This window comes from Acomys russatus, chromosome 15 (genome assembly GCF_903995435.1).
Source record: "Acomys russatus chromosome 15, mAcoRus1.1, whole genome shotgun sequence".
Classification (NCBI taxonomy): domain Eukaryota; kingdom Metazoa; phylum Chordata; class Mammalia; order Rodentia; family Muridae; genus Acomys; species Acomys russatus.
Window position 1 is genome coordinate 63,912,844 of NC_067151.1, and position 13,495 is coordinate 63,926,338.

Genomic DNA, 13,495 nt, shown 5'->3' on the forward strand with positions numbered 1-13,495 from the left:
GGGGGGCACACCTCAGTAGGGGCCCGCCATGATAGGCTCTCCTGATGCTTCTTGTGGGCCTAAGGCGCACACTACCACCCTATTTCCAGCCTGCAACAAATCTGCTTTCCGGCTCACCAATTGCTCACCATTCCATCCACCACTGACAATTAGGTAAGTTTCAACTGTCTCCATCTCACCATCCTCTGAGTTGTAACCCTACAGTTTCTTTTAGGCTTGGCTACCGCACCCCTGTTCCCCTTCCTGCTCCTCTTTCACCTCCATTACAGGTCTGCCTGAAAATCCACAGCTCCTCTGGGCCACTGTGACTTTGGCAGCTCTGTTTCTCAATCCCTTCCGGGGTATGGGTCCTGTTACTAGAGCTTGCTTTTCTTTCTTGCCTTCTGGCAATCCCCCCATGCCCTGGACCCAGTCTCCTCCATCTTAACCAGGCTAAGCTGCTTGACACCCCCATGCCCTGCCCCCACTCCACCTGCTAGGGGCTTTTGATGACTCTCTTAATGGCCTGGCTTTCCATTCAGACGTCCCTGAGCCCTGGGGATGGCCAGGACTGCAGGCTACAGTGACAATTTACTTCTCCTCATCCACAGCAATGATGTCTTCATATTTTCTCACTCATCTTTGGGAAACCCAATGTGAGGGGCTTTGAATTTATTTGCTTTTCTAATTAAATTTCTAATGTTATTCAAGAGCACTAAAAGTGATTGAGGAAATGGAAAGTAATTCCTGATTCCTTATTTCTCTTTTTTCCAAGCCCTGTTTCTTTGTCTCCGGTCGTCCAAGCTGCTTAAACCTCTTGTCTGTAAATTACAACATGTCAGAGCTGGTGAGGCCAGGGACTGCAATGCCCACACATACACTTGTCCTACTGCAAGCAACTGTTCTCAAGACCACTCCCGAGACATGTGTGGATCATTTGTCTGTGAGTTTGAATTCCAAATTCTACCTAGAGTCTAATCCACCCATGCGGCTCTCACTCTGGGACTGCCCACGTGGACCCACTTCCCCACTCCTCCTCCGCTGCTGGTCTGCAGGAAACCAAGTGTTCTCTCCTCTTCTTTCATGGGCTAGAAACCGGCACACTGGACTTCCAAATTGTCACAGCCACAGACAAATGGTTCCCAAATATCTAAACTTGCTCTGCACTATGCTCATAGAGTCTTTTATCTCTAAGGCTCTACTTCCCAAATGTTAAAAAAAAAATCTTTTATCTCTGATTTCTTTGCACTCGTCTCTCAAAAATAATGTCTTCAGATTATGTTGTAAACTCTTATCTAAGGATTTATATAATTTGCTCATTGAGTATGGTTTAAAATCTGCATTAATCTACTGCAATATTTGACTTCAGGCTTACAACAAAAGTTAATTCAGAATGTATGTCTAATTACTTATGTTTTTTGCTAGTTATTGGATGCATGTTTCCTCCTCCTGCCACCAGTTGCTCCCGGTTCACCTCTGGGCTTTCTGGCCAATGGATTTGGTATAATATGAGTTCAAATGTTATTTAAGTATGGGTAAATTGAAAGTTTTGTGCTCAGATAATCTTAAACCATGTGACGTGGTTCCAGAGATACTTTTAAGTTGGGATATATTAGTTTTAGAAAAATTGAAGTATTTACACTGTTAGAACTTGGTGTTGCCTTCTGAAAATTATGATTGTGCTTCATGCCTTTACTCTTATAAAGGTATTTTATTTTAATATTACAAAACACAATTGAGAGACATTAAGTTTCTTTTAAAATTTTTTGGAGATTTACCTCATTAAAAGTCACTTCCTTAAAAATATATTTGACCTCATTTAAAATGTTATTGAGCTATAATATAGCTTTAGATTTCTATAAGCTATAGATTTTTTTTATAAACTAAATCATATAGGAAACTGTTATGTTCTAAGATGTTGCATCATATAATGGTCAGAAAAGTCCTCAGTCTCTTTATAGAGTATGTTTATGGATTAAAAATTGGTTAATGTTCAGGAATATATCTGTAGTCATGCTAAGCACTAATGTGATCAATTACAAGATCATGCTTTATTTAACAGTTAAGCAGAAAGTAACTAGAAACAAGCAATGTTTGTATATTTAGATCAACTTGAGATAGACATGGTCCTTAAACACTTCAGAGATCTGCAGAATATGAAATTTGAAGTGTTTAATAAAATAGCTTTTCATGATAGACATGCCAGCTCCTGACAACACCCTTAATCTCCTCCAAAGATGATGATGGGCACAGAAGAAACTCCACCTGAAACTTGCTTTAAGCGTAGCAAAGCTGGGCAGTGGGCAGCAGGCTGCCCTTTTCCTCAACGGCTGACAGCACACCATGTGAAGTGTGGAACAGCAGGCCCCACAGGAAACTGACTGCGTTGCTTTGCCAAGACAAACGTTACAGCAGCCCCTTCAAGCTCCTGCTTCACAGAGAAGTCTGTGAGATCTTCTGCGACTGGTGGCCGAAGATGGATGCCCCACCAACACAGACCAACCTTGGATGGTTGTCCAAGTAGCTGATAAGCCTCGCCATTTTTTTTTAAATAGACTCAGACGCTGCATGGTCTACACTTTCTGATTGCCCAGTTAAACTTATCTTTAAAAAATATTTTACTATGTTTCTTTTTTAATATATACATTTATATTATTACACATGGATAAAATAAATTACATACAGCAGGAAGAACCACAAGTAAGTTCGAAATTATATAAAAGTTACATTCATAGTGATTTGGCTATTTGTATTTGTCAAACTTGAAGTAAACATCTTTCCTACCTTGTTGGGTCTAAATTTCTGGAGATTGATATCTATCATATCTCATCTTTATTAACTTAAAACATCTATCTTGATCTAAAAACATCTTAACCCCTAACCTACTAAGCTTAATTGAGAGACTAAACTATCTTGTCTTCAAATCTATCAGAGACTGGAGAAGGGATAAAAATTAAATACGTGAGGAGTGCGGGTTAGCAGTTTTTAAAAGGATTCATTCCTCTCAGCAAGCTGGATGCTGACATCCTGCACCCTCCATGTTCCAGCCCCAGGAGCCTCAGTGGCTGTTACCCATCAGAACAGGACAGCTTCCAGGACAGCATTGTAGAAAGCTTCTGATCCCAATTGGTCCAGCAGTTCAGACTGTCCCACACAGGACTCCTATTAAATCTGGAATTTCACAACTTAGGAAAAATGGACCACAAATGCTATCGCTGGTTTACTTAACCATTTTCCCCAATTTTGGGGGGGGGCTTCAAAATTTATCTTTTTCATATCTCTGATGGGTTTGAAGACCAGACTAGTGAAAGAATTACCAGTTTAACAGCAGAAACCGAGGCTTCAGATGCCTTCTCAGTCCTCTTCATGTGTAAAAATCAGGCCTGAAGCCTCACTCCTAGAGATGCTGCCACTAGGTCTAGACACAGTCTACCTTGTTACCAGATTCAGAAAATGTACAGTTAGCTCATTACCCCAAGATAATCTACCACCATGTTAGTTCATTAGTCAATTCATTAGCTAGTTAAAACTACTGGGTACTGGGTCTCATCAAAAATGGTGCATGGGTTTCCTTGGTCAAAGGCTTCATGATAAAAGATAAACAGATCTCAAATGTAATGTTTTATTATTCCTTCATCTAAAGGAACTTGCTTTTCAATGACTGCTCCCAGTAATCTCACTTGTGTCTCATGGCAAATGATTGGATAGAAAAAAAAAGTTTATGTAAGGCCTGAGAATACAGAGCCTAAGTTATAAGGACTAAGAAAGTGTTTTTATGGTCTAACAAGATGGATAAATGCAAGTGAAAGGCTAAATGGTGATAATTTGATTTAAGACTTATAAAAGGAATGAAAAAATGCTTCAGATTTCTTCCGTTTGCTGTGTTACTGTTGTATTAAAACTATTCAGAGCTTTGACACGAACCCGCGGAGCTCTGATTTATTAATCTAACTTTGGTAAAAACATTCCACTATATGATCCTCTATCACAGTCACAAGTTCAGTATTTTAAATTTGTTTCTCATTGTGCTAAAATCCAGTCTTCTGGAAAGAGGAACAAGCCCCTCTTTCATGATGTATAGTCATACTGAAAATCGAGATCAGGTGAGCTTTTGCCATTTCTGCTCCACGGAAGGCTTCTGCCTTCCCCGAGCTTGTTTTAGAAGAGTGTTCATGCTGTTAACCCAAGATGGTTTCCCAAGCCTCTACTGTGCTATGACACAAAGATGTGGGCCTATTGTTATTTTCTACAGTGTGGATTTCAGTACAGATTACAAATAATGGTAGTGCTAACAGGCCTAAAGTTTGTATCCTTTTGTAAACTTAGATCCTTGTAAACATTGGGAAATCCACTTGGATCCTTCTGTCATGGGTCAAAAGGACTCCAGACAAATACCTCTGTCAATCAACATTATTAGTTTCCCACCTATTGTCTGATTCCTCCCCAGTTCCCTGGTTTTAGAATCCTTTCTCATTTGTTGGTTTTGGGATTCTCCTCCCCCAACTACTAGGACCATGGGCCAAAAAGTCCATGAGCCTAAAAGTTTCCAATTTATACCTAAGAAAACATTTTCTTCCTAACCTACTACCTTTATCTTCTGCTCCTGACATACGTGTGTCCCGGGATCCTGAGAGGCCCAGGTGTTTCTTTGAGATCTTCACCTAGGACAGCTCCGATGCAGCCACCCACAGATTTCTCCAACTGGGTCAGCACACTCCTACATGATGATGGTTCTGCAGATCCAGAGTAGCAGTAAAACAACCAGATCTCTTGGCCAGAACCCAAATTTCCTTAGGGTTCCCAAAGATGATGCAGCCCCAAAGAAGCAGGAAGTAGCCTGTAAAGAACACAACCCCCCCCCCACTCCTGCCTCACCTCCTTTCTAGTCCCTCACTTTTAATTAAACAAAAAGGGAGTAATGTTAGTTTACAGGCAATCATTCTAGCCTACCCTTGGGGACCTAGCAACGTCTTATGTCATAACTTTCTGCCACCAGGTGTCCCTCCTGCTACTAAATAAAGGGTCTGCTCCTACTACCCTAGCTTTCTCTCTGTCCCCTTGTTTTCTCTCTCTGTTCCCTCTCTCCACCTACCCTTCTCTGACCTCATGGTTCTGTCCCTGGTCCATCTGTCTGTCTGCTTGACTACATGGCCAGTCATCTGCTTCTATGTCTCCTCCAGGCTCTGACCCCTATCCCTTCCCCCAAATAAACCTCCTGATACCAGAAAAAAAGGATTACAAAACCACCAAATTTTTAATTCATTATTTCAGATAATATGCAGGAATGATTCATTAATAAATCTTAGAAAACCAGGAAATGATATGTGTAGCTATATAAAATGAAAATTGATGATCTCTCTCTCTCTCTCTCTCTCTCTCTCTCTCTCTCTCTCTCTCTCTCTCTCCTGTGTATATGAGTGTACATGTGTGAGTGTACCTGTACCTATTGTGCCTGTGGCTGTGTATGTGTCTGGGCCAGTGCATAAGCCTGGGATTGTGCATGAGTGTGTGTGTGTGTGTGTGTGTGTGTGTGTGTGTGTGTGTGTGATGTGTATAAAGGAGTCTGTGTACCGCATCTTTTGGAATTTCTCAGAGAAAGAATAATTGCTGTGTGCCTCAGGTAATTTAAAGAGCTCATGGCATAAGTGAGCTGTGAGTGACTGTGTGCCTTCATGCTGACCACCTAAGCACCAACATGCTTAGGGAAGGTCCAATTTTAGATTCTCTTCTGTTATGATAAGTAGTCGGTGGTCAGAGGAGAGTCCAAATATATACCCAAAACATGTCATTTGATATGAAAGTCCTGAAGAGGGTCAAGATAAGACCCAAGGCCATTGTCCTTCCTCTGAAGGGCATATGTTATTTTCTATCATTCACAGAAAAGAATCAAGCCCAGGAAGGAGACATGATCTGTCTCTGGGAACAGAGTTATCAACAATGATGCTGAAATCACAACTTTAATTTCCTTCTTTCAGCCCACAGGCAAATTATACCTCAAAGTCAAGAATGCAAATGGGCTTATGCACCACTGAGTACCAATGAATAAACAGGAAAGGAGTTGTTAGAGAGAAAAAATATTGTCTGTAATTAAGAAAGAGTACTTAAACAACTGGTGAGATTTTACTGAAGCTGAAGACAGGTGGGCCCGCTGAGTCACAGCACTGAACAATGGTGCCGTCCGGGAACAGGGTGTTTCCTATTTGTAGAGTCTTTAGTGCCTGATTGCCAACAACTACAGAGGTACATCCCAAGTCCCTAAGTTCCCTTTTCATTGTGAATATCAAAATGGAGAAACTAAGAACAGTAATACTGATGGACGTGTATCCTCCAAATTACAACAGCATGTTTCATTCTATGGCCGTGGGACACATAAAGAACATTTTAGCAAGATGGAAAATTTGCAACCATCAACCATCTTACTCCAATGAAACATCACAGAAAAGAAATATTATCCTCTACCATCCCTGCTCCCCCACACTCACAGCCGCCCTCTGTTGTCAGTAAACTCTGTGGGGTCTCTGGTATCCTTTCACCTTCTGGGCTCCAACAGTTCAAGGATGAAATATTAAAAATCCTGTATGGTATCCTATAGACAACAGACGAGTCTATGCTTCACTGTCAATTTTGCAAAGTGAAGACTATTTTGATACCAATGCCAAATAAAGGCCATACTGACTTAATGAGTCATCCTGAGATGAAACACAAGAAAACAAGATGGAATGTGGATCTTTCAAAGGGCTATATATTGAAAATAAGTTTTTAGTTAAAAGTGTGATTTTGGCTGGATGTTCCAGCACCAGAAGGCAGAGGCAGGTGGCTGTGAGTTCAAGACCAGCCTTATCTACAAAGTGAGTCCAGGACAGCCAGAACTATAAGAGAAACCCTGTCTTGAAAGACTAAAAAAGTGTGATTTTTGTCCCATTTACCCTTCTTGGCGCTGAGGTTTTATCTGGTTTCAACATGCATAGGTTTTCCATCTGTCATAGTTTTTGTGAGTTCACGCGTGTATCAGCCCTGTTGTGTCTGCAAGTGCAAAAAGCTCTGTATTTGGGTTACTCTTTCATATCTGACTTTAACAATCTTTTCACCTCCTTTTCTAAGTATATTATTATTTTTGAGGGTATGGGCTTGATAAAGACATCTCATTTAGGGGTGAATGCTCCGAAGTCCTTCACCCTGTACGTGTTGTCCAGTTGTGGCTTTCAGTGTTATCTGTTGCAGGAAGGGGCTTCTCTGATGACATTTCAGTGATGTATTTATATAGATTTCCTATTAGGTATAGACCTCAAATCCAATCAACATGTAATTGCTTACTCCTATAATATTTACACCATTATCGCACCAGAGGGTATAATTTGCATACAGGTCATTATTATAGAGCTTAGGGTTGTATCTTGCTGAGACTGATGACTTCTTTTTGGCTTAGGTAGTACACACAATAATTTCCAACACTATGGAAAGTATAGAGCACCATCTTGACTTCTCCGTGTTGTATGACATAAGTGTGTGGGGTCTTAAACAATAGGACTGTACCATTATGTTGTAGAAGGTAACCAGTAGCATTGTCAATAACATGTGCATGTGATGTTTGTGGGGGAAGTTTCTAAGGGACCCATTTTGGTCAACAACTTTGTTCTTCAGAACAGAGATGTTTCAGAGTATGGGGTTTCTCCTTCCTTGTAAGAAGAACTTGCAAAGTTAAATAAAACAATTCACTAAATTGTAAGGGAATATCCAGAAAGTCATGATCAAGGAAGATTTGGGCATTAATATGTGTATATGAGAGAATTACTATGTAATAATCTATAAGCTAGAGCATTGTCTATAAGAATCATCTCTTCTGAGAGAAAACTGTCATGTAATGTGTTTCAGATCCTGAGACTTCAGACTTGTGCTCTCTTCCCTAGGGCCTATGACCTACAGAGCCACAGGTTCTCGGTGTCATTAACAGTACTGATATCAGGCATGGGTTCCATCTTATTGAGCAGGTCTTTGGACATAATCAGAGAAGAGTTGGTTACTCACATAGCAGTCATGATACACTTGTGCCAATGGGAATATCATATCAGGCAGTCAGCGTAGCATGTAGGTGTCACAGATGGATGTGACAGTTGGATTGTTTTTATTCTCTGGCAGCATGCATATGAAATTTCAGGGTCATGAAAATTGACTGTTAAGGACAAGATTTTCAGGTACATATCTGATTGATTTCTTGTAATTCTGTGATTCAAGTGTGTGGTATCTTCAACGATAAACAGAGTGGCAAACAGTGTAATTATGGAGGGTAAGAAAGAATATGGTCAATAGCCTATGTGTGCTGGTCTATGGGACACCATGGACCAACAGTTAAAAATAGACAATTGTTTCGTGGTACTGGGGTTTTTATTTTCTAACACAAAGTGAAGTTACATTATTATGGCCCCATTGTGAGGTAACTTATTAAAATTATTTTTATGTATGCACATGCTTAGATTTTGGGAAGCTTCTATAGCAGTGGCATCCAAAGGGCTTTATCAACTATAGTTTAGTGTTAGTTGTCTCTCTCCACATTTCCTCCTTTACCCTGTTATCCCATTCCAATTTAGCCCTTCATGGTCCATCAGTCCCCCTTCATCCATTATTCTCTTTGGCATGATGTATTTGGAACAAGAGCCTCAAAAATAACCAAAATGATGTTATCTGACACCGCAATCCCAGCTGGCCAGATAGCTTCCTGATTTTCGGTACCATAAATCAGTCATTTGCATCAGATGATGCATCAGATGTCATCGGGAATATGGAAAGCAGTAAGTGACTTACTGAATGAATGTTACTGACTTTGCCCTGTGGTATGTGCACAAACCTGTATGAGCCATGCAGCAGTGATGTCACCTATCCTCAAGTGATGACTTTTTCCTGGAGGGACATGAAGAATGACATTCAGAAGCACTGACAGCCCTAGGACCCGGATGTGCTTGACTATGGCTGATTCAGTGCCTATATGCTTCTCATAAGAGGAGCTGATACTAGTCAAAACATTATTTCATCTTCCTCATATTAGGCTTCCTTAGATAATTATAAGGTAATATTACGTTATGATTTTTTGGAACTTTTGAGATCTTTTTCCTTTGAAGGTAAGCTATTAAATTCACAACTATGTTATTTTTCATTACCCGATCCTAATTATCTAAAACACACATTGCAAACATACAAATACCTGTTCTCTCCACAGTGCCTGTTCATCATGGTTTTGGAAACGCGGAGAATAGATTCCTCGTCAGTTGCAAGTCAGTAGGTGTTTCTTTACAGTTAACGTTAGCAAAATTCATACAAAGTAGTAACTAACAATGATCTTCTTTACTTGTTACCGTAAGAGGAAACACCTTCAGAACTGCATTTTGTTAAAGTTTCTGTACTAAAATGTAGAAAAACTGAACTACACAAATATTGAAAAGTTAAAAATTCCTTAATTTTAAAATTCCTGGTACCACTATCACAATTTACAGGGCAATATATCTGATGTAATGAAAGGAAAAGACAAAGCTACAACAGATAAAAGACCTCAGGAAAGTCCATCTAATTGACACTACATTGCAAACTATGGCTATGACAGTCCTGAACAAGAAAGGTTTCCTGTTTAAGCTGCAGTGACTTTTCTGACTGTGGCAGATTTTTACAGTTCCTCTAATGCACTTGGGACAACTGTCTCAAAGTCACCTGCAGCTTTCCTGACAACTCCTCGCTCTCTCTCCTGCTAAGAACTGTAGCCTTTCTCTGCTGTTTTTTTTTTTTAACCTTCTGCTACCATATCCACCACTTCCACCACCAGATCCATAGCCACCACCATAGGGACTGCCCGAGCTTCTTCCACCAGATCCATAGCCACCACCATAGGGACTGCCCGAGCTTCTTCTACCAGAACTGCCCCCTTCATGGGTCAATAATTTGACTGCCATAGTTCACTGTAATTTCCAAAGTCATTATAGTTCCCACCACCACCATAGTTACCGCCACCAAAATTTCCTCCTTCATTGTAACCATCATATCCTTCTCCTCCTCCACTTCCTCCTCTTCCTCCTCCTCAACCAATATCCATCACCTTGGTTTCCATATCCTCCTCCACCACCACCATAACCTCCTCTACTACTGTAATCAGGACCACCACCACCATAGTTGTCACCGTCACCTTGAAATCTATTATATCCACCATCACCACCTCCGTAACCACCTCTGCTGCTACCACCTCCACCACCATAGCCTCCTCTTCCACCAAAGTTTCCACCATGACCAAAGTTACCTCCACGAGCCATAAAGTTGCCAGATCCACCTCTACCACCTCTCTGTGATCCAGCAGGCTGCATCTCTTCTTTGGAAAGAGCCTTTTTCACTTTACAGTTATGCCCATTAATAGTGTGGTGTTTCTGAAACAGCAATTTTATCAACTGTGTTGTGATCATCAAAAGTTACTAAAGCAAATCCTCTCTTTTTTTCCACTCTGCCTGTCTTCCATAACTTCTATGGTTTTAATCTTGCCATACTTTTCAAAGTAGTCCCCCAGATTATAGTCTTCTGTATTTTCTTTAATGCCACCAACAAAAATTTTCTTCACCATTAAACGGGCACCAGGCTTTACAGAATCCTCTCTAGAAATGGCTCTCCTTGGTTCCACCACACACCCATCAACTTTGTGTGGCCGAGCACACATCACAGCATCCACCTCTTCAGCACAAGAGTAGATCATAAAACCAAAGCCCTTGGAACGTTTTGTTTGGGGGATCTCTCATTACCACACAATCTGTAAGTGTGTCCCATTCCTCAAAATGTTCTCTTAAGCTTTCATCTGTGGTTTCAAAGCTCAGACACCAATAAACAGCTTCCCCAGCTGTTCGGGTTCCTTTGGATCATGGCCCTCCATTTTGAGACATGACTCACCTCTTCCAACTCGAGATTGATATGGGACCAAGAGGAAAACATATTCAAAAAACTTTTTGTTTGTTTTAGGTTAAAATTTAGAAGCCTTCTTTATTACCCCACCAAACACAAGAAGGATCCAGCAACATCACATTAAACATTTAATGATCCATGTCCAGCTAGTCTTGCTAGAATACTGAAGGAACGAGAAGAACAAGGCTCCCAAACATATGGACTACATACAGATTTAATGAGAAATAGTCGTCAAACTAAAGAATTAAGAGACAACCAGGTCTTAGTCTTAAAATAAAGAAGTCTATGTGCTACAAAATGGCAAACAGCCGAAGTAGATGCCGTGAGAGCCAGTGAAGATGAAAGAGAAAGAATCTAAAACCAGGCAAGAGAATTTTAGACGACCAGTTATAAAATGCCCCATCATTTCCAGTTGCACCAAAACACAGACACTGAGGAAGGAGGAATGGTCTCTGAGTCACTCACTTAACCCAGTGACTGTGTCCCGGAACAGGGTATTTCCTATTCTGTAGAGTCCTGGTTAGACCAGCTGTACATGAATTTGCAATTTGCTTAGGAAGTTGTTGGACCAGCCCACAATCAAGTGACTTTACACCCCACTGGGTGGGGCAGCCGGCCCTATAAAAAGATGCTTGTATGAAGGACTACAACACGCTTGGTCCTCAAGCCCTGGCCTACGGAGAACCTGGTGAGTCTAACTTCCTGAACTGATCTGCATTTAAAACCTTCTAGTGTAGTTAACCATGTAGAGAGCAAACTTTAGTGGTTTCACACTGTGATCGTTGGCTAAATGTTAGTGACCAAACTGAAACTTAGTAATTTAGTAGAGTGAAACATTATGTTAGCATGTTTTTGCTTTTTTGTGTAGTTGGTTAATCCCTATATGGAAAAAAATCAAGAACGTAGGAAGGGTTGCTTTGATGAATATTGAAAACTAGGGAAATTTTCATTTTCTTACATTTTGGTGCCCTTTACAAAGGGTTATGTCTTGGCAGGCATTAGACTTTTGTGTGTTTTTAGGCATCCTCTGATATGAACCCTATCTTCTAGGATTCAACAGGTGCTAATGGTGATAGGGACTGGCTTTGAAATTACTTAAGGTTTCCGAAATTGGGACTGTTGTTCTTTGTGCAAGCAATGATACATTGTTCTTTGGAACACAGACATTTCAGAGTATGGGATTTTTCCCTCTTTGTAAGAAGAACTTGCAAAGTTAAATAAAACAATTCACTAAATTGTTAGGGAATATCCAGAAAATCATGAATGAGGAAGATTTGGGCATTAATATGTGTATATGAGAGAATTACTATGTAATAATCTATAAACTAGAGCTTTCTCTGTGAGAATGAGCTCTTCTGAGAGAAAACTGTCATGTGATGTCTTTCAGATCCTGAGACTTCAGCACGATGTCTTACCAACAGCAGCAGTGCAAACAGCCCTGCCAGCCTCCTCCTGTGTGCCCACCCCCAAAGTGCCCAGAGCCTTGTCTTCCCCCAAAGTGCCCAGAGCCTTGTCCTCCCCCAAAGTGCCCAGAGCCTTGTCCTCCCCCAAAATGTCCTGAGCCATGTCCCCCTCAGCCATGCCAGCAGAAATACCCTCCTGTGCAACCTCCTCCACCATGCCAGCAGAAGTGCCCACCCAAGAGCAAGTGACGGCTCCAGCAGTCATCAGGAGCAGCGGAAGAGAAGGGAATCCATATCGTGTACTTCCGTAGCAGTACCTCCATCTTCCCTTGAGAGCCTCCCATGGATGCACAGGAATCTTCAGCACCCTTCACCCTAGTTGTGCCTGTGATGACTCCTGACAGGGAAAGCGTTTCCATGACGTTGCTCTGCTCTGTTGTCAACGGGATGCTGAGGATGCTCCTTCTTCAGTGCCTCAGTGTCCCAGGTGCTCAGGGGGAAGAGTTGGCAGAGTCCACCTGTGCCTAGGGGAACGTTTTCCAAATATGGCTGTCATTTTCATGTGGTAGCTGTCACTGTTAATTATTTCCTGAATAAATTACAACCATGCTGATTGTATTCGTGGGATTTTTTTTCTCTTAAGACTCACTTTATTTCCTTTTTTCTTACCAAATGTTTGATTTCTTGCGAGACACAGTATTTCATTCTGCATAATTATCATTTCTCATTTAGCCACTAGTAAGTTAATGAGATTATGTGATATTAAGACATGTCTGTGCCCCGTGGGTCATATTATCTTCCCACACTCCACATACTTTGCTCTCACTTGTCTCCTCTGCCACATTAGTTTCACACCTACACAAATCTACCCTTGTTATTTACGTCTGCTTCTACCATGGAAACAGATGGGCCAGCATTGTTTTAAAATTGTACTTATTTTTTTCTTTTTTTGAATTTAAGAATCTCAATTTTTTTCTGGTTTTATTATAATTTATTCACATTACACCCCAATTGTAGTTCTATGGCTCTTATCTTCCTGCTTCCACTCTCCTTCCCTCTCCCACCCTATTCCACTCTCCTAGACCTCTGGCAGGTGGGGCCCTCCTTTCCCTTCATCTGACCACAGCCTGTCAGGTCTCATTTGGAGAGCCTGCATTGCCTTCCTCCATGTTCCCACAGGGCCTTTCTGC

General features: G+C 41.1%; 3 protein-coding genes and 1 pseudogene across 4 annotated transcripts in view; 2 read left to right on the forward strand and 2 right to left on the reverse strand.

Moving 5' to 3' along the window:
• The window catches only part of LOC127199503 (cornifin-A), a 219,034-nt gene that overhangs the window by 109,198 nt on the left and 96,341 nt on the right, over positions 1–13,495 (reverse strand). The gene's annotated exons all lie outside the window — the stretch shown is intronic.
• The window catches only part of LOC127199519 (small proline-rich protein 2I-like), a 46,172-nt gene that overhangs the window by 5,277 nt on the left and 27,400 nt on the right, over positions 1–13,495 (forward strand). The window lies entirely within an intron of this gene.
• On the reverse strand, positions 8,847–10,873 carry LOC127199076 (heterogeneous nuclear ribonucleoprotein A3-like; annotated as a pseudogene).
• LOC127199516 (small proline-rich protein 2D-like) lies at positions 12,295–12,694 on the forward strand. The gene has a single exon (XM_051157650.1). It carries the CDS (start codon positions 12,309–12,311, stop codon positions 12,552–12,554), a length of 246 nt encoding a protein of 81 aa, XP_051013607.1. The 5' UTR covers positions 12,295–12,308; the 3' UTR covers positions 12,555–12,694.

Excerpts from the sequence above, each read along its gene's own strand:
- LOC127199516 (XM_051157650.1), top strand. The coding sequence starts at position 12,309 with ATGTCTTACCAACAGCAGCAGTGCAAACAGCCCTGCCAGCCTCCTCCT.